This window comes from Diabrotica undecimpunctata, chromosome 1, assembly GCF_040954645.1.
Source record: "Diabrotica undecimpunctata isolate CICGRU chromosome 1, icDiaUnde3, whole genome shotgun sequence".
NCBI lineage: Eukaryota > Metazoa > Arthropoda > Insecta > Coleoptera > Chrysomelidae > Diabrotica > Diabrotica undecimpunctata.
The window spans coordinates 2,817,484-2,839,135 of NC_092803.1; the positions used below are offsets into that span (position 1 = coordinate 2,817,484).

Here is a 21,652-nt window from a genome sequence, read left to right on the forward strand (position 1 = left end):
AGGGAGTGAATCCGACGATTACTCCGCTACCGCTCTATTTATAGTCGCGGTGACCTGTCGTGTCGGGACGTATCGGCACACTCCGTGGCGCGAACGTCAAGAAGCGCGCGCTGGCCAATCATGTGGCTGCATCGTGGTAGCGGGACCGGACGGCGGCTCTAGACTGGGATTCCAGATGGGAGACAAGTAGTATCCTTCCTCTCGATTGATATTATGTGGATTTTTTCGGATCTCTAGAGATTCGCGGATTTTCCTGGAATAAAAGAAGGGGCTCTTAGAAATGATATGAGTTTTTTCGAACAATATGGAATGACCGGTTTCTTGGCAGTGTTCTGCAACTGCAGAATGGGAGAAAAGACCTGATCGAATGCATCTTTGATGCTCTTGAATCCGAGTTTTGACGGAACGACCAGTTTCGCCAATATACACTTGTCCACATGAACAAGGAATAGAATAGACACCACAGGAAGATAGGGGCGGTAATGGGTCCTTAGGAGAGGGTAGATATTGTGAGATTTTCTTGGGTGGTCGAAAAGTAGTCCTGATACCTTCCTTGCGAAGAATTTTGCCAATCATATCAGTGACACTTCGAATATACGGAAGAAAAGCCACAGGAGTATTACCCGAAGATTCTGAATTTGTCGTCCTAGGGTGTAAAGGGGGATGTAGATGTCGGTGTGTAATATTTTGAATTGTGGACTTGGAGTAACCGTTGGCGACAAGGGTTTTTTGCAGATGGCCAAGTTCTTCTCTAAGGTTGTCAGGTTCAGAAATCGAAATGGCCCGATGGATGAGAGAGTTGATCACAGAATTCTTTTGGGCAGGATGGTGGTGTGATGAAGCATGTAGGTAACGATTCGTGTGAGTCTTTTTTCTATAAACAGAGTGACCCAATCGGCCATTGGGCTTGGAGGTGACTAACACATCGAGAAAGGGAAGGGACCGATTATTTTCTACTTCCATTGTGAATTTTATACTCGGATGTTGTGAGTTAAGATGATCTAGGAAGGGAGAAAGGGTATGTTGACCATGGGGCCAGATGATAAATGTATCATCAACGTAGCGGAACCAGACTTTTGGTTTTAAGGGGTAAGATTCTAGGGCTAAAGACTCAAAGGCTTCCATGAAAATGTCAGCAATGACAGGGGAAAGGGGAGAACCCATTGGTGTTCCAGATATTTGTTTGTAGAAATTGCCTCTAAAAGAAAAATATGTTGAAAGGAGGCATTTTTCCGCAAGATCTGCCAAAACCAAAGACTTGTTATCATTGGTCAAGTGATCTCGCAGAACAACTAGAGAGTCATGTATGGGGATATTAGTAAATAGGGATGATACATCGAAACTGACGAGAATGTCTTGGGGATCGACCGTGAGGGAGGAGATTAAGGTGATGAAATGTGTGGAATTTCGGACATAAGAAGAGGTACGACCAGTATAGGTCTTAAACTGATTCGACAAGTACTTTGCGAGTTTGTAGGTAGGAGAGTTAATCGTAGTCACAATGGGACGAAGAGGTGCGTTGTCTTTATGGATTTTGGGAAGACCGTAAATTCTGGGGCAGATGGAGTTTTTCGGAACTATGGACTTCTTAACATCATCGGGAAGATCGGATTGTTTGATGGCATGGGAAATTTCGCGTTCGACTCTAGGAGTGGGGTCTCGAGAAATTGTGTTATAACAGGATGTATCCCTAAGTAAGTCGTTTACTTTCTCTATGTAGGAAGGAGTATCCAGGATGACTGTGGCATTACCTTTGTCTGCAGGAAGGATTATTATCTCAGAAAGAGAACGGAGATTTTTGAGAGCTATGAATTCCTCACGAGATATATTGGAAGTAGGGATTTTGGCTGTATCAAGACATTTAGCGACGTCAAAGCGGATACGGTCGGCTGGAATTTTAGGAATTGTGCGGAGTGCCGCTTCCACATTTGAAACTATTTCTTCGGTAGGAATTCTGGAAGGAGTGATAGCAAAATTAAGACCTTTAGATAGAAGACTGCTTTCTGCACTTGTTAATTGGTGAGAAGAAAGATTAACGACGGTGTTAGTAAGAGGTGAAAGAGAAGTAGAAGTGGTGGAATGTGATTTTTTCTTAGATACAAGGGATTGGAATTTCTTTTTGTGAGTTTCGTTGCTTAGAAGAAGGATTTTATCGGCTTGATGATAGGAAATGCGGTCTAAAAGTGACCAATCATCGACACTAAGAATACTGGAAAGTTCAAGATGCAGCTTAAAAAGTTTTTGGGATTGAAAATTAAGGGTTTTTCGAAGTGTGCCGATACGTCCCGACACGACAGGTCACCGCGACTATAAATAGAGCGGTAGCGGAGTAATCGTCGGATTCACTCCCTGCCTCTCGACGCGTTAGTGTTCTGAGCTGTTGGACGTGAATCCCTGTCCTGGCATTTGGTTTTCACCTCTGGCTGCGTTGAGTAGTTGAGTTACTGTGACCAAATGCCCATCTTGGTAGTTAGTATTCGCCTCTGGTTGCGTTGAGTAACTGAGTTACCGTTGCTAACTACCCATCTTCTTGTCTTTTGTTTCTTTTCCTTTTTGTTCTCCTGAAGAAGCTACATACAATTGTAGCGAAACGTCGAGATGAACCCACTTTTGGGTCACTCACAAATGACACGGTCCAAACCCGGAAGACGAATAAACTATAAAAACTATTTTGTAGTAATAATAATATACCGATTATAAAAATGAAACCTCTAAAATGTCTTAGATCATTTTACTATATAATTGTGGCTAACCCATACTTACTTATTTAAAATTGATTTGCTTCAAGAATTTATATAGATAATAATTAACGACACATATTTTGGAAGATCTGGGCAGTTATTAATTTTACTTAAAGTGGGCATTTCATTCTTGAAAAAGAAGCTGTGTACTAATCATCACTTTTAAAAAATTATAAATTAACTGGAAAATATTAAACGTTTATTGAAAATTATTATATTCTCAATAAACACAAGCTAAATAAAGATAAGTCAACGTGCATGTTCTTGCATCTCTCTCGCACACCTGTGACGTAAGCCCGAGACAACTTTATTGACGGCAAGTTAAATGGTCATAAGTGTTCATGTTAATTATGTTGCTATGTTAATCGAGTTTGCTATCCTGTGTATTTCAAAACGTAGTGAATGGTATTTTTATTTATTCATTGATGTAGTAAAGACTTTGTATATTATATTGTTATATAAATTTTGTGGTGATGAAAACATTCAATTTACTGTGTTAATATCACTTAATTTGTTTATCGTACGCAACTTCCTCTCGACTACCTGTAGCTATTTTATAAAGAAGACTAATTATAATGTATTGTGCATTGGTGGGTTGTTTGAACGATAATAATAAAAAAGTAAAACTTTTTCGATGTGTCGTTTTTTTTTGTGTTTCCTAGAGACAAACAAATGCGTAAAGTATGGGTCTCCAAGTGTTTTCAGTGAGACAAATTTAATGTACAAATCGCGAGAATATGCTCAAAACATTTTACAGAAGCTGATTATTGTTTAAAAGGAAAACTATTGTGATTGCCTGACAAACAGTGGAAATTAATAAATGATGCCATACCTTCTCTTCATTTAATAAAATCCCCAAGCGCTAAAACATCGCCTGAAAATAGACGCAAAAGAAGAATGGAAAAAAGAAATGTATTAAAAAAACATGTAAGTATTTTGGTTTTAGACACACTTTAGAGGAAATGTTTCTATAGATAATAATATATACTAATACCCATTTTAATAGATCTTGAAGTAATACTTTATTTTTGATAGGTCTTTAAAAAAAGTTACTTTGGATGTATGTAGTATATGTAGGGAACTGGAACATATTTTTCGTAGTTATAATGGCGACACATTAAAAATAACAAAAAATTATTTAAAAAACTTAATAGAAGCTGCAAAATATGTAAGTTAGCGATTATGTAAAATTACTTTTTTTAGATGTAAAATGTATTTTAAAATACGAATTCTAAATAAAAATAATAAGATAATTACAATATCCGTAAGACAAAAATCACAAAGATTGTAAAATAAATGTCTAAATGATATTCATAAAGACTTAAGTATGACCCGCTTTTCTTTTATGGTCAAATTCTTTACATTTTACCGGCCTTTTATATTTAATTTATGTTTTGTAGCAATATTTATTTTGTTTTTAATACGCACAATCAAATCGTAGATTCATATATTTCTTTAATTAATTTTACAAATTACTTATTAATTTTCAAACCACGTTTTCACAGAAAGTAACTAGTTATGACTTCTTAGTGCAAGATATGGCATCGAGGTATACGTACCGTTAACAGTTGTAAGTTTCGAAGTTGTTCACTACAGTAATGGAACAACGTTGCCATATGGTGCATCGTTAACACATTGCCTGCCGTCTCGGTTTATGTGGCCAAAATAAATTGCCCTGCGTGCCAGCGAGGTCTATTGACCGAAAATTTTAATGTAACTGTGGTGCCTGCTCGGTCACTCTGGCGTGAACGGAAAGTATTACAAAATCCTCTACGGCAGGCAACGTGTTAAAATATGATACATACAAGTCCTCTGGCTTTGTCTCGCTATGACGTCATGCCCAAAGTCGATTAAAATTAGCACAAGTGAGCATATCTTGTTTGTTATAGTATCATGTTTTTGTTATTAAGATCATTTGTAACATAATGGTAGGTATTTTGAATGAACCTCTGTGCAGTTTGATTACGTTGAAATTTAATAGCATCGTTACTTATCTAATAATATTAACTTTTAATGAACATTGTCCGCCGACCGTCCATTTATAATCAATTTTAACACCCTCAAAATCATTGATTAATGACAGCTATTAATGAATGATTTTCTATTAATGAACGATTTTATTATAGGCAACACAACATACATTGCTTGCATAAATTAATTAAACGCGCTGTGATTGGCAGTGACCTGTGGTGTAGGCAACCAAAGATACATATTTATATTCCTACTAAAAAATTAATTTAAAATGAAGTAGCCGCTGTTAGTACTATCTGTCATTGTATGTCATTATTTACTTTATTGTTTAAAATTCTGTGTATTTGAAAAATCAAAGGATGGATATTGACGAAGAGTTTAATTTAACTCCACCAAAATTTAACTTCTTCTTTCACAGAATTTACAGAGGTCCAAGAAGACCTAAATATAAATTTCTCAAAATGCTATACAGCAGATAATCATTTATCAATATCTTCCTTTAATTTCAGTAATTGCACCATTTCGAATATTAATGTTTACTATAATAAAACTACCACTAAGGAAACTTTGAATAAAGTCAATGAAAGCTGAATACATTGTTGTTTATCGTTAAGTAAGTAAATATTTAATCTAAGATATCTTTATTTCTGAAAAGTACGGTCGACGGAAAAGTTTTGTAACGAACTCGTGATTTAAAACAATCTCGAACATTAACGCGCTCGCTTCGCTCACGCGTTAAAATATCTCAATTGTTAATCGCCCTTATTAATACACTTGTTGGTTAAATAACTATTATCATATTTATGTCAGAAAAACTTACCAACGCTATAGCTGATGGAACAAATGGAAAACTTTGAATATCCATAATAATAAAATTCAAAATAGAACTAATTAACTAAATAGAACTAACAAAATAATAAAACTGTATTAAATAAAATAAACAACGCGAACAATACACATATTTACTACAATTTATATTTAAATGGGAATAAGCCACAATTAAAGGTTAAAATACGTTTATTGACGTTTCAATTTCCACTTCGGAAATCGTTCTCAAAATACAAACATTAGTAAATTAATATAAATTAATTTAAAATGCCACAAGAAAATAGCTTCAGAACAATATTTACTACAATATGTTAAATTGTAACAATTTAAATATACAGGAAAAATTTTATGGGTTTAGTATACACTTTCACTTAAAGTAGGGAATTCTACTTGTTAAAGGAGTGACCGCAACGATAACAACCGTGAAATCTGTTGAGCACCAAACACGTGTTCCAGTGGGTTATCACCTAGGCCAATAAGAACAATATAAAACTACATAATTAAATTCCAAATACAGTAGACTCCCTCTATAACGAGAACTGAAATGACAGACTAATTACCTCGTTATATCAGACAATCATAATACTGTGCATACATATGAATCTGTAGTTTTCTAAACGAAAAACTTCCTATAGTGAAGCCATTCGGAGCAATATAAGATGCTAATAAATATTGTTTGAATGGCGTTTTTGAAAAAAAGTTATTTACTTTTATTGTCAATGAAATATATTAAAACATAAAAGAGTTGTTTATTTTTATTATCAATGATATACGTTAAAACAAAAAAGCTGTACTTATATTTTTTTCCAACTACATAATGTATAAATCGTATTTTCAAGGATAATATAAACTATTGCTTCTGCAATTTTAAGAACTCTGTTATTTTTAACTGCTTTAAATGGTCCAGTATCATTCTATCATATATTTTCTAAAGATGTGAAACAGTTGTATTTATTCATTCAAGTTTATTGCGGGCTGCAGTTAAGTTTATTGAGGGGCTGTTTGAAAAGGTATTTATTTATATCCACGACCGGACTAAAAACGTAAAAACACGTTTTTGGATCTTATTTTCTCTCGTTATAACCAAATTTGCCTCGCTATAGACGGTTATAGTTCAATAGAAATTTCACGGGACATCTAATGTATCTCGTTATAAGCGAAAACTCGTAATAACCGTGTTCGTTATAGAGGGAGTATTCTGTAATAGTAATCATAATTTTAGTTTAATTTTCTATTTTTATTAGTTTTTCCTAACATGCAAGACGTACACAAAAGATTTAAAACTTTTATACATAGGTCGAAATAAACCAGGATTAGGGATTAGGGGATGTCATAGAAGCTAACAACTTTTTGAATTATTGATTTATTGTCCACTAAACAGTATTCATTTGTTATATTTATTTCGAATAACATTATGAAATTCATTTTGTTTTTTGTTATAAAATGTAATCTTACAAGTTACCAGCTGAAGTCCGTGTGAAGAGGTTTACCCTCCGGACGCTGGTACTCACGTTAGACATGGTTATATGTTGCCTGAAGTTAAATCTAATAAAATATTAAACATCATTCATTTTTAATAACATGTACATTTTTTGGTAACTTCAATTTTTGTAAAGGGTTTTATCCTAATATTTTGGTGGCTCAGGCATGTTAACCTGCTTTTAACCTGATGATGGAATTATTATTCCGAAAACGTTTGTTTTTTTGATGTAGCCCTTTTAAGGGTTTTTTTTTTAAATATACCTACATACAAAGATTTAAACCTCTTTTTGTGATACAAGGTATACAACCAGCTGCAGGAATTTATTTTCCTTGTGGATTTATATAATAATTTATTATAATCCTTATCTTCACTCATAAACCTGTATTACGTTAAATATTTTAAATTATCTGGTGCAAAGTTAACGATCTCCATATGGTAATACAACAAAATAAACGATTGTCTTTCTTATTACTATGGGTAGATAATTAAAAACCGCATTCTTCGGCTATCTTATTGGCTTCATGCAATAAAGAGTTTGTTACGTTCTCTGCATTCTGTCTGTGTTTTTTAAAAATATCCTTGATTTGACGAACACGTTCCGCTACCTTCAAAACATTAGTTTTCGTAGATTGTAGGCGGTTGACTATAGGCTCTAGGTATTCAGAATATTTTGCAAACAAAATGACAGCGACGATAAATCCTGACTTGCATGCCGCAGAATGCAACTGATAAGATGTTTTTCTAGTGGCCAAATTTCCTTCAACATATAGGGTTTGCAAGACCTGTACAATTTCAATGATTTTTTTTCGAAAACCCTAATTACCTTGTATTTCTCGGACCACCGTGTTTCGCAGAGGCTAGGGATATTTCCTATCATATTTCTTCTTAATAATGTATTTCGCACTTCATTTAAACGATTTAAAGTTTTTTAGTAGTAAAAGTAAATTTAATCTGTGTGACGCATGGAAAAAAAATATGTGCTGTATTTTTTCCTTAAAATTGATTGAACTCAGCCTTTCTTTACCGACATAGTGGAGCAACCATCAAACCCCAGGCCGACACATTTGAGTGGATTAACTTCATAATTTGTCAGGAACTCATCAATTGCTTTTGCAATGCTTGGTGCATTCAGAGCATCGAGCTGAACAAACCCTGTAAATTCTTCACGAATTTCTTCTGCTTCTTCATCAAAATATCTCAAACCAATTGACAACTGCTCTTGGCCTGAAATGTCAGCGGTTTCTTCAACTAATATTGCGTAGTAGTTTGCTTTTTTGACTTCAAAAATTTCTCTTCTACTTACGTGGCCGCAGATGTCAATTATTTCATTTTGTATCCTCGCTGACTTGTATGAGGCATTCTTAGCGCCATGTTCAAAATGCTCCTACAAAATTTTGTCTCCGGCATCAATTCGAAAATTACACTAGTCTTTGAAAACATCCCCACTCGATTCTTTCCCACATAGAAGTAAATCATGAGTGCCTGAAAAGACGATACATGAGATAATTGAACATAAGACTTTTCTGTTTTTTCGTCCCAGCTAGAATGTAGAAACAGAGTGGTTGGGCCTCGTCCTCTCTAGGGGGGGGGCAGCTGCCATCCCTGCCCCACCCTGTGGACGCCAATGGCAAACTTCATACCGCTTTTTCTCTAGTGTGCAATCTCATGTGTCTAATTTATTAAAAAAGTTGCTGAACTAAATTGCTTAAAACAAATTTCACACTTTTACGGCTATTCTCCAGTGTGAAATTTCTTCATATGTTGGGTCAAACTACTTGTCTGAAAAAAGTGTTTACAAGTTTCACATGTGTAAGATTTACTCATTTGTGCTCCCTCAAATGTGTTTTTAAGCTACTTCTTTGAGAAAAGTGCTTAAAACAAATTTCACATGTATAAGGTTTTTCTCCGGTGTGCACTCTCAAATGTTTGTTCAAATTACTTCCTGTAGTAAATTGCTTAAAACAAATTTGACACTCGTAAGGTTTTTGTCCTGTATGTAATTTAATATGTGTTTTCAAATGGCTTTTCTGAGAAAACTTCTTAAAACAAATTTCACACTTGTAAGGTTTTTCTCCAGTGTGTGATCTTATATGAAATTTCAAATGATGTGCCTCGCTAAACGCCTTAAAACAAATTTCACACTTGTAAGTTTTTTCTCCGGTGTGTAATCTCATATGTTGTTTCATATTATCTACCCGAGAAAACTGCCTAAAACAAATTTCACATTTGTACGGTTTTTCACCAGTATGCACTCTCGAATGAATCTTTAAATTATTTTCCCGAGAGAACTGATTCAAACAAATATCACACTTGTAAGGTTTTTCCCCGGTGTGAACTTTCATGTGTAGTTTTAAATTAGGTTTTCTGCCAAACTGCTTACCACAAATTTCACATTTTAATGTTTTTTCTTTTGCAGGTTGACTTGTACGTTGTTGCTTATTAGATGAACGTACTTCTGTTCTCATAATTTCCAAAGTGTCCTTCTCTTGGGGAAATTCTAAAATAAAAACCAAAATATATAAAAACGTTTAAATGCATAAATTATAAAACAAATTTTCACATCTCATTGCATATTGAGTGGTTTATTTAATTTAGAAATGTAGATGAGATACTCGTACTAATCTTAAATCTTAATAGAAATATCGTATTATAATCCACAATGAAACTAAGTTCCTGTAGCTGGCTGTATACCATGTATCACAAAAAATTTATTTAAAATCCTTTATAAAAAGTATATAATAATTATATTGTTACGATACATGATGACGCATCGTATGGCTCAGAACTGTAAACATATTTATCACTAATATCTTTTCTATTCAAGTATTTTCTAGATCCAAAATCTGTCGTAAATGTCATGCTAAAACGAGCAGAAATTAAATCTTTTTTAACAAAAGTTATTGTTAGCAAGTGGAAAGATAAGACAGACGTTCTCTTTCTAACCACTAAGGATTCTCCTTCAATGATTGAAGTAGAGGTTAAACGTGGAACTGTTATTAAGCTGTCGACTGTTGTCGAATACAATGCAGCAATAGCCTTTATTGATGTTTCGGACCAAAAAGCGGCATATAGTTCTCCCATTCGTAGAAGTATCAAGTGGTACCAGAAAGTCGGTATCGAACCACAAACCATACATACTCTGAGTATGTATGGTTTGTGTATCGAACTTTTGACTAATACGGTAGTTGTCAATGCGCATGTGCTTTGCAAATATGTTAAGTTGTCAAAAAAGTTGGACAGACGACTCTATTAAGTGTGCACCCATTTATCCAATTAATAGAGGTCAGCGAATAATTATTCTGAACATTGGATCCAAAAATGGCTGGCTTGTAGGAGAAAGTTTTTTACTATCGGCAAAAAACATTAAAGATTCAAAGCTTGATTACCATAAAAATATGACGAGTAACTTGTTTAAGGAATGGTTTGAAAAGAAAGTGTTGCCAAATTGGCCTCCAAAAAGTGTCATTGTAATGGATAACGCGACGTATCACAGCGAACAAATTAGAAAAATGCCCAGTGTAGGCTCGACGAAAAAACAAATATCGGATTTTTTGTGTGAAAATGATTTGTACTTTAAAGAAACATATACAAAAAAAATGTTGAAAGTTCTTCAAACAAAAGTATTTGAGAAACAGTTTGTTATAGAAGAATTAGCCAAACGTGATGGTCCTATTATATTGCGATTACATCCTTATTACTGTGTTTTCAACCCTATTGAAGTTTACGGCGAAACAACTGCTGACCCAAATTTAGTAGCCAATCGGTATCACATGTTGTAGAAGAAATAAAAAAGATTTCCCCAACACTGTGGCAAAATTGTGTTTCACATGTTATAAAAACGGAAGATCATTACAGAACATTAACCTCATAGATTAAATCAATAATTATAACATTAGATGATGACGATTCTACTGAAGATGACACCGATAGTGACATAGAGTTGTAATTTGTAATTATTTTTTTCCATCTAAACTTCAAATTTGATTTTTTTCTATGTTATTGTTTCTAATTTTATTATGTTATCTTTTTTAATTCTGATTTTTGCTACCACTCTTTTAATCTTTTACTGTTACAGTAAAACCTCCGTTAACCGAAATAATTGGGGGGGGGGGGGGGAGGCCGTTTCGGATAACAAGAATTTCGGTTAAAAATAACATTGTTTTTTATAATATTCTTGATCAAAGTATCGGTATTAAAAAATACTATGAGTTGATTTCGTAATGTTTTCTAATAAGTAAATCCAAAATAAAGTAATAAAATTAAGGAAAATGAACAAGTTTAACATGCTTTTTTAAAGAAATCTGCTATTTTTTTGCGTTTTCGTTTGACAACGATGTTTCTCTCTCCCTTCATCGTTAATTTGCAGAACGTCATGAGTTTGCCTCATTCGATTGTTCGACGAAACGTAAAGCAATCTGAAAAGGACAAAACTTTATGTAATGACAACAAAAATTAAGAATCTAGTCGTGTCCCTAACTAATTAGGCCTACTGTATAAAATTCTTTCCTCTAAAGCATTGAAAATCTCGTCGACGGTCTTGTGCTGCCTGTTGCCTCTTGGGTCGTCATCTGATATGCTCAGGTTGTCTTGATAAAGAACCATATCAATGATATCCTGGTCGATGAATTCACGTTCTGAGTCATCAGCTGCTAACCAGTCACGTATCTCTTCTTAGTTAATTTCGTCATGTCCCGGCAAATTTTTAATGAAAGGTTTAATTTCTTCTGTCGTTTTCTTACCATTTTCTTCTTCAGGATCGTCAATCAGAATCTTATCAAAAAGTTTGTTCCAGCATTTGTCCAAAGTTGAAGATTTGATCTTGGCCCACGACTCAGCTCACCAATAAAAATGTTTTATTGTTAAAGATTTGAGAATTTCGGGAACACTTTTGGATTCATTCGTCTCCTGTAATAACAGATGTCTTAAGAATGCTTCTCTATAATGTCTCTTGAATGTCTCTATGACTCCCTGGTCTAACGGCTGGATTAAGCTTGTGATATTCGGTGGCAAAAATCTGACAATTGTCACCATTTTGTATATTTTGAGGGTGAGGGCGTATTGTCAACAAGCAACAATGCTTTGATGAGAAGGTTTTTTGATTTTAAAAAGGATTTTACACTTGAGACGAATTCATTTTCAAACCATTCTAAAAATAAAGTGGTCGACAAGTCGACATCCATGAACTTTTTTGGCTTCTGTACCTTAAAATGCCTTTTCGGAAATATATTTTAGAGCTCTTGGTTTTTGTGATTTCCCAACACACATAGACATCAATTGGTGAGTGAAATTAACGGAATCGTTTACGTTTTGCGACAAACATTTACTTTTTATTGACGAAATTATTGAAACTGTCAGCCGTTTCGGTTAAGGGAGGTTTTACTGTATTAACATTATTTTGCTTAATTTCTTTAATTTGTTCATTGCTCTTATTTCATTGTACATAATAACATACATATAACCACAGACCACTAATAACTGATCTGTGCCTATAACTACGTATTAAATGATATGATATTTAATTTTATATTTATTATTCCAACCCTATTAAAATATTATATGCACTTGAACTTTTTTGTTAATTTTAGCGAATCCGCTCCTGGAAGGTCTGTTGTTTGTTATTATAATACTAAATCGGTAGGGTGATCCCACCAGCGTCAGGCAAAATTTCTTAATCTTGACGGAAACTATAGAAAAACAATTTTTTGGTCCGAGACAAAAGGAGCGCGTTTATGCTTTGAGGCTTAACGTGATAATATGTCAGTCAGATGTTGACCACTTCGCTCATAGCACTCTAGCAATCAAAATCGCAACTGGAATATTGTTAATAGCGTTGCCAATGTTTTACTTCAGCTCTTTGGTGGTAGCTGGTGGGTTAGTAGCGTAGACGATGTTCTTTAAATATATCCCATAGAAAAAATCTAAAGGGGTAAGATCTGGAGATGTTAGCGCAAAACTAATATCACCTGTGAAATTAGTGTGTCCGGAAATATTTTTGTCAGAGCGTTTTTCAAGTGTTCGCAGTGTGTGGCGTAACACTGTCTTAATGGAACCATGCGTTGAATGAGTTATCAGAATATAGCTATAGTTATTGATGCAAATTTTTTGTTTTTTTTTTAAGAGAGTTTAGTAATTTACAGGTTTTGGCAAAGTTTTGAGGTATCCAATGAAATGTGTTTATTGGTCAAATGTATTTATTGTTTTTATAATACAAATTTTGATCAGTTTTTTTATTTAAATTAATGTGTCTCGGCTGCAATGGCCATTGACACAAATTGTATACAATCATTAAAATAAGGACATATTACTAATTGCTACAGTTAATCTATAAGCTTTAAATAATAATCTATAACTAAATACTACAGTTTTATAGGTGGTACAAATATTAATGAATATGCGTGGAACGACTACCTAAAAATAAAACATCCGATGACAAAAGGAAATAATAATCCATATTTTGTCTTTTCCGTATATATGCTATACTTGTGGTAAGTTTAAAATGCAGATTCAACTTTGTCAATATGAGCAAACCAAAACTGAAATAACTTCGCAACATGATAATCATAAAATGATAGCAGATCAAGCTTACGAATCGAAAAAAAAATGACACACCGATATATCAAAATGATAGTACCTTACAAGTGTATACATTTGATTTACAACTTGTCTCTTTAAACATCTTCAAACAAACCTACCTAATAACACAAGAAGCGTAATATTTTATTCTGATACCTGTGAAGGTCAGAATAGAAATTCTCACGTCAGTTCTATGTTTACGTGGGCTGTACATAAATTACAGTTCGAGAGAATCAACCATAAAATTATGGTTCCCGGATAAGTTGACACAGATCATGAGATAATAAAAAAGAAGAAAAAGAAAACAGAAATCCAAATATATCATCCTCATGACTGGATTCAACTTATTAGGTCGAGCAGTAACAAATTTCAAGTTGTGGAAATGCAGAATACTGACTTTTTGGACTTTGTATCGGTACTGAAAGGTTCTTTGGTATTACGAAATAAAGATGTAGATGAAAAGCAGTTTAAATTGTTGGACAAAAGGTGGATCTTTCTTCAAAAGCCAACAGACATCTTCCAAATGGAATCAGAATTTCACAAGATATATTTAAGACGGAGGGCATCCTTTATATCTAATAACATCCCAGTTATATCACTATTGCCTATATCAAAAGAAAAAAAAGATAACTTAATTTCTCTACTAACATTTATATCAAATGTTTTTCATAAATTTATCCACACTCTTATAAAATGCAATAAACGATTTTAAGAAATATTGAATTATTTTTTTATACTTTTATTCAATTTCTGAAAATTTACAGTTTTCAACTTATGTACTTTAGTCTGCCGACCCTACATATATTCTTGATTGCTCTATCTTCTAGTAAGTGGTATATTTTAAACATGTCGTCGAGCAGTGACTGAATATTTTGAGTGAATTGCTGTGCTTCTTGTGAAGGGTTATTACTGCCGAATGATTTTTCCAGAAATGCAAGAAAATTTTCAACCGGCAAAGAGAATAAGTTTGGATTTTCTTGTCTTGATAAAGATTTTTGATTGTACGAACAAAGGAGGCACTTAATTTAGACTAATCGGGTATGTCTTTCTTGGATTTTTTAGTTTTATGCTTTTTAGGTACGAAGTTAGATGACAGATTGTATCATCTTCGGGCCTTTTAAGGATTTATCCAGTATGCACTCTCCAATTGGCTTTCAAAGCATCTGCCTGAGAAAACTGATTCAAACAAATTTCACACTTCTAAACTTTTTCTCCAGTGTGCGTTCTTATATGATATTTTAAATGATGTGCTGCACTAAACGATTTAAAACAAATTTCACACTTGTGGGTTTTTTCTCCAGTGTGAAATATAACATGTTGTTTCAAATTACTTGCCTGAGCAAATTGCTTAAAACAAATTTCACACTTGTACGGTTTTTCTCCAGTGTGCAGTCTTAAATGGACTTTTAAATTCCCTGCTGTACTAAATTGCTTCAAACAGATTTCACACTTGTAAGTTTTTTCTCCGGTGTGTGTTGTCATATGTGTTTTCAAAGGACCTACTTGTCTAAACTTCTTAAAACAAATCTCACACTTGTAAGGTTTTTCGCCAGTGTGTATTCTCGAATGAGTTTTCAAAGTTTTTGCTTCACTAAATTGCTTAAAACAAATTTCACACTTGTAAGCTTTTTCTCCGGTGTGTACTCTCCTCATGTGTTGTTTCATATTTTCTTCTCGAGAAAACTGCTTAAAACAAATTTCACACTTATAAGTTTTTTCTTCAGTGTGAAACATAACATGTTGTTTCAAATTACTTGCCTGAGGAAACTGCCTAAAACAAATTTCACACTTGTACGGCTTTTCTCCAGTATGTAATCTTAAATGAACTTTTAAACTTCCTGCTGTACTAAATTGCTTAAAACAGATTTCACATTGATAAGTTTTTTCTCCAGTATGTATTCCCATGTGTTGTTTCATACTATATAGTCGAGAAAACTGCTTAAAACAAACTTCACACTTGTAAGTCTTTTTTTTATTGTGTACTGACATATGTTCTTTTATATTATCTAGTCGAGAAAACTGCTTAAAACAAATTTCACACTTGTACGGCTTTTCTCCAGTGTGTATCCTTAAATGCTTTTTTAAATTTTCATCTCGACTAAATTGCTTAAAACAGATTTCACACTGGTAAGTTATTTCTCCTGTGTGTATTCTCATATGTTGTTTCATAGTATATAATCGAGAAAACTGCTTAAAGCATATTTCACACTTGTAAGTTGTTTCTCCATTGTGTATTCGCATATGGTGTTTTAAATTATCTAACCGAGTAAACTGCTTAAAACAAATTTCACACTTGTACGGCTTTTCTCCAGTATGTAGTCTTAAATGAATCTTCAAACTTCCTGCTGCATTAAATTGCTTATAACAAATTTCACAGGTGTAAGACTCTTGTCCAGTGTGCATTCTCGAATGAATTTTCAAATTACTTTTCTGAGAAAATTGCTTAAAACAAATGTCACACTTGTAAGGTTTTTCCCCAGTATGGATTTTCATGTGTAGATTTAAATTATATTTTCTGTCAAACTGCTTATCACAAATTTCACATTTTAATGTTTTTTCTTCAGCAGGTTGACTCGTACGTTGTTCTTTACTAGATGTCAATTGTTTGTCAATTGTTTTTATAATTTCCAAAGTGTCCTTCTCTTGGAGAAAGTCTAAAATAAAAACCAAAGTATATAAAAAAGCTTAACGCATAAATTACATATCAGAAAATTTTCAAATATCAGTGCCTATTGGAAAGTTTAGTTTAGTATTTACATGATACACTTATCGAATCTTAAGTCTCATAAATAAATAATATAAATCAGAAATTGGTATAAATCCCAACCATAGCAATTTATTAGAGAAGAATAATTTTGAAAGTATGTTTAATAAATATATCTACAGAGTGTGTTTTAGTTTTTAATTCAATAAAACTAGGTGCAGAACCTGTTAACCCTTATGAGGGCCAGGACTTGCCGAACACGTACTCTCGTATTAACAATAACTCTGGGCATTCACATAGAACAGTTTCGTCTTCTCGTTCACACTTCCTACATAGAGGTGCGTCTACTATCCCCAGTGTGTGGAGGTGTTTGCTTGCTTAGATGACAATGACCAGTTAAAAAACCAACTGTCAATTGTAGGTTTTTCATGGTCATTCCCAACTACTTCTTTGATGCTGACTTTTCAAGGTTACTTAGTGTTACCCGGACAAGTCTACATCCCTGCCCTTTTTCCCATCTTTTTACGGTTTGCGTATTGGAGTAACATTTGACAATTTCTGCGATTGTTGTAGTTGACCAACCAAAAAGATCCCCAGGTCCTAAGAGTCTTAGGCCTTTATTTCCTTTATTGCCTTTATTCTTATCGTGTCTTTTAAGCCACCTCAGGATGATGGTATTACCATCCGAAGTTTGAGTTAGTGACTCGTGAAACTCCATTACTAACCCTGATGTGACAAGTGGTCTATTCAAGGATAGTAGTGCTTGTCTGCTATCTGTGCAGATTATTATAGTTTTCCCTGCTATACCTTTTTGGGTTATCTCTTTTGCGGCTATGGAGATACCAGCCAGTTCTGTCTGAACTACGCTGGCATTTTTGCCCATACCCCGCTTTATTCTTAGGTTCAGTGATCTGGAGTATATCCCGCATCCTGAGCCTTCTTCCATTTTGGATGCAATAGGCATTTGCCACGTTTTTCTCCCTATACTGTCTTGTTTCGATTTTGTAGGGTTTGTCAAAGACAAACTTTGGTTCGATTGAGTCGCAGTCTGTTGTGTAGCAGGTCCCCACCAGAAATGAGTTCTCAATTCTCCCATTCCTACATTAAGGTTTACACTAGCTGAGCGCAGTCGCGTCATTGTCACCAGCGCCACACCTCTTTGTCTAGAGACGTGATGCCAATGATCAACTGCATTGCAACAGTTAGTGTTGTTTTCATGGCACCTGTTATATTTATGCAAGCCATCCAATGAATATGATTTAGTTTGTTAATCGCTGTTGCCTGTAGCACTTTTGGTACCCAAGCAATAGCTCCGTAAGTTAGCATTGGCCTGATGACAGCAGTGTAGACCCAGACGATCACCCTGGGCGAAAGGCCCCAGGTGCGTCCGATTGTTCGTCGACATTGCTCATAGGCAATATATGCTCTTTTAGCTCTACCATCTAAGTATGAGTTCCATGTTAACTTCCTGTCAAGGGTAATACCAAGGTGCTTCACCTCGTCAGAAAAATTTAGACTGTAGTTTAGAATCCTTGAAGATATCAAGCCCGTGATTCTTCTTTTTCTGGTAAAGAGGACCATCTTTGTCTTCTTAGGATTTATAGATAGTGAGTGTTCCTTGAACCATGTTTCTATTAGTCGGAGAGCAACTTGTAATCTCTCACATAACGTGTTCTCAAACTTACCGCTTTGCAGGACAACAATATCGTCTGCATAGACTATTGTGTAGAACCCGTTGCTGCTGAGTTGGTCAACCAGGGTGTCTAGAACTATGTTCCAGAGGAGTGGTGACCCCTCCCTCGTAACCATGCCTTTAACAGAAACGTCTTCTACATTTATGCTTATCAATCTATTAGAGAGCATACTGAATATCCATTCGCTTAGCGCCAGGGGAACATTCCTGACGTTGAACTGTTCAGAAGGTTCTCCAAGCAGCTCTTTGTCTTTGTCTGCAGACTTTCTTAAACTCTCTGAGATTTGATTGATAAGAATCCCAATCTTCTATGAGTTTGGAGCGTTTTGCTCTATTAAAAGCTGTTCTTGTTATCTTCCTAAGGTATTCGAGTTCGGTGCACCACCAAGAGTTGGTTTTGCGACTTTCCTGGACCATCCTTATTGGACAGGATTTTTTATAAGCATAACTTATTTTGTTTTGGATAGATATTGTTTACTTTTCCAATTCTGTATTAGTTCCTAGAGTTGAAACCTTTTCATTCCGCAGAGCATCTTCTAAGAGTCGGTTGTAGAGTTCTACATTTGTCCGTTTAGGGTCGGGCGATTTGATAAGGCTTTTTCCAGAATAATATTATAGGTTAGCCAACGGTGGTCAGACATAGAGGTCTCCTCCGATACTTGGCAGTTCTAAATTTTATTCGATATTTCAGCTGTTGAGAGCGTCATATCTATGACTGTTTGGTTACGAACATTAATAAAGGTAGGTTCGGTGCCTCTATTTAAGATATACAAATCTTTTCTAATAATATAGTCATAAAGAGACTTACCTCGAGCGTTACCTCTGCTGACCCAGCCTAGGGCTCACACATATCCACTAGAATGTTGTTAACAGCGTTGAGAATGTTTTGTTTCAACTTTTCGGTGGTGGCTGGTTGGTAAGCGTAGAAAAAAAATATAAAAGGGTAAGGTCTGGAGATCAGTGGTGGCATAGCACCGTCTTGCTGGCGGCACCGTATGTTGGCACCAATTCTGGACGTAGCTAATTTCGTAATTTCGCAACATGACAGTGTATGGCACTGTTGACAATTGCCGTGCATCCTCTAGGATCTTCAAAAAAGAAAAATCAGATTATCATTGATGCAGACATGCCGCACCAAATGGTCACATTTCTTAAATGCAACTGTTTGGATATAGTTAATTTGCATTGTCAGGACCAAAGAAGCGAGAATTGTGTTTTTTAACATATCCAATAAGGTGAAAAGGAGCCTCGTTACCAAAAATAATCCCATTTAAGCCACCTTCATCCTAAAAACAAGCTGTCATCTCCTCAGAAAAAGTTTTTCTCAGTAAGTGATAAATTTCTTTCAAAGATTGACTTAATTAAAGTTTATAGGAGTGAAAACTTAAAGTCTTCTTTAAGATGCGTTGGATATTATCATGACACAAATTTAGCGCTTGTGTAAGTTTGCGAAGTGAATGCCTCTTCAAGATGTTATTGTTGGATCAGCACTCCCGTTAAAATTATCGGATTAAAATCTATATAAACCTCGATTGGGAACTTCTTCTTCCTCTTTATAATCAATTCTGCTTGTTCATTGGTGGATTAATACCTCTATGGAAGGTTGTAACTCAATCTTTTGCGCAGTCGTCCGATACTTTTTCTGCCGATTGGTAACTTATCTCTTGCTATTTTGACGACACGGGTCTCCTCTTTTCTGCTTATGTGGTTATTCAATTCTTTTTTTCTATTTTGTGTCCATTCATTTATACATTGTATGTTACATTTTCTTCTGTCTTCACTTCCCTTTCAATCTCTCAGCGTATTACCTATAATTCTTCTCAGTACCGTCATCTCTGCTGTTTCCAGTAGCCTTTGCGTTTTGGCTGTCTCAGCTTTATAAATTCTTGACTTCATCTCAGTGTGAATGTGTCTGTTTCGCCATATACTGTTATTAAGGCATCCTGCCAGTTTATTTGCTTTTTGTACTTGATCTCTCACTTCTTTGTCCAGATCTCCATAGCTAGACAGTGTAAACTTGAATATGGAAAATATTTGCATTAAGATTCAACTAAAGATAATCAAATTATATTGCAGTTGATCAAACATCTCGTGTTTAATTGATTTAAATATGAGTGAACCACCAGATGATGAAAATACTCCACCGAAAAAGAAAATTCGTCTCAATACTAAAACAGCACAAAAATTTTGAGTCTTGGTTAAAAAATTTTGATTATAGACAATGGTTAACTGGATATCCTACTAATATGTATTTATAAAGCTAAAAGCAAATTTTGTTAAAATTATAAAAATAAAGTTTAAATAAAAAAAAACATAGACATAAACTTTAATACCTTTAAACTCCCAAGTTTTTATACTATAACTCTGGTAAATATTAAATGAAATTAGTCATCCCAGATCACGCGCCGTAAGGGGTTAAATGTAGCCGAAATCACGTGCCCATCATGAATTATAGGTAATTTTGAATTCGATCATTGGTGCCACATAAGAAAATGTTTCCTTGCTGGTCACTTTACAATGTAACAATAAAATATTATATTTCTGCTTATAATAATAAAAATAATACATTAGATCTAGTTTATATAATAATTTTTTATTCGCGTTAATAATGTGTGTCTTCTAAAACATGTTAAAACGTGTTTATTTGGGAGAAGTTCTACAATAATCCCTGCAATTGATTCTACATATTGCCTTTACAGCAGTAAACAGAACGAAACGTAATTATCAAGACTCGAAGTTTATTTCTGAGAAAAATTTAATTTTCTTGAGTGTCTTGCATAACCGAGAAGTCAAATATGTTCCAAACATGAATGATGTAGAAGGACTCAAAAATACAAACAAACAGAAAATTAACAAAATATAAACATCAAACTAGAGAACAGACTAAAACATGAAAACATAAATGAAAAAAGCAGCTGAATAATTACTAGACATGGAAGTTAAACAAAGAAGAATAAGAATGAATTACTGTTTTGACAAAGAATGTCAGATTATAACAACAAGAAAAAACAGCATATTTACTGATGCAACGGGGGCACAGAACTCAACAAGCAGAGGAGGAATATAAATAACTACATAAAGATAAAAGAAAATCCACCACAGAAAGAAGAGAGAGAATATTAACAAAGAACTTCAAGAAGCCAACAGAGATGAGAAAATTTTATTAGAAACTAAACAGAAGCACAAAAAAATTCAAACAAAAGAAGTAAAGAAGTAAGGAGGGTAATATATTGACAGAACAGTAAGAAAAACTAAGAAGATGGATTTTGTGAATGAGACCGAAAATATGGTAGGTAGGTGGAGTATGGTACTTATGTTAGAAAGAAATGGGACACTGAAAGGACAGTCTAAGAAGAACCATATATGAATTCTTGTCATATACTTACCTTTTTCTTTTGTTTGTTTTTCTTCATATGGCATAAGTTTATTTTCATCTTCTTTTATTTCAATTTTTAATGAGTAATCATTTAAGTTTAAATCATGAAATGTATCATGTGTACTTTGTCCATTGCACTGTTCTTTAATTTCATTTTTGAAGGTATCTAAAAGAGCATCATTCACCTTAGAATATATTTCTGCTCTACAGTTGGCTTGACTAAAGTTTTGCTTTATTTCCATTATATGAAACTCGGTATTAAACCAGAATGTATTTCGATATT

General features: G+C 34.2%; 1 protein-coding gene across 4 annotated transcripts in view; it reads right to left on the reverse strand.

Annotated features, from left to right (window-relative positions):
• Positions 1 to 5,735: 5,735 nt before the first annotated feature.
• Positions 5,736 to 21,652, reverse strand: part of LOC140444088 (uncharacterized) — a 47,854-nt gene continuing 31,937 nt past the window's right edge. The window contains exons 4-5 of one of the 4 annotated variants that reach the window (XM_072535764.1): positions 9,404 to 9,520; positions 5,736 to 6,007 (exon numbers count right to left, since the gene is read on the reverse strand). In XM_072535764.1, coding sequence (XP_072391865.1) covers positions 5,934 to 6,007; positions 9,404 to 9,520 — 191 coding nt within the window. In that variant the 3' untranslated portion in view covers positions 5,736 to 5,933. Of the gene's footprint in view, positions 6,008 to 6,921; positions 9,521 to 13,196; positions 16,251 to 21,379; positions 21,536 to 21,652 lie in introns of those variants that run through there. The other 3 variants (XM_072535746.1, XM_072535756.1, XM_072535737.1) reach the window with 3 other exon arrangements.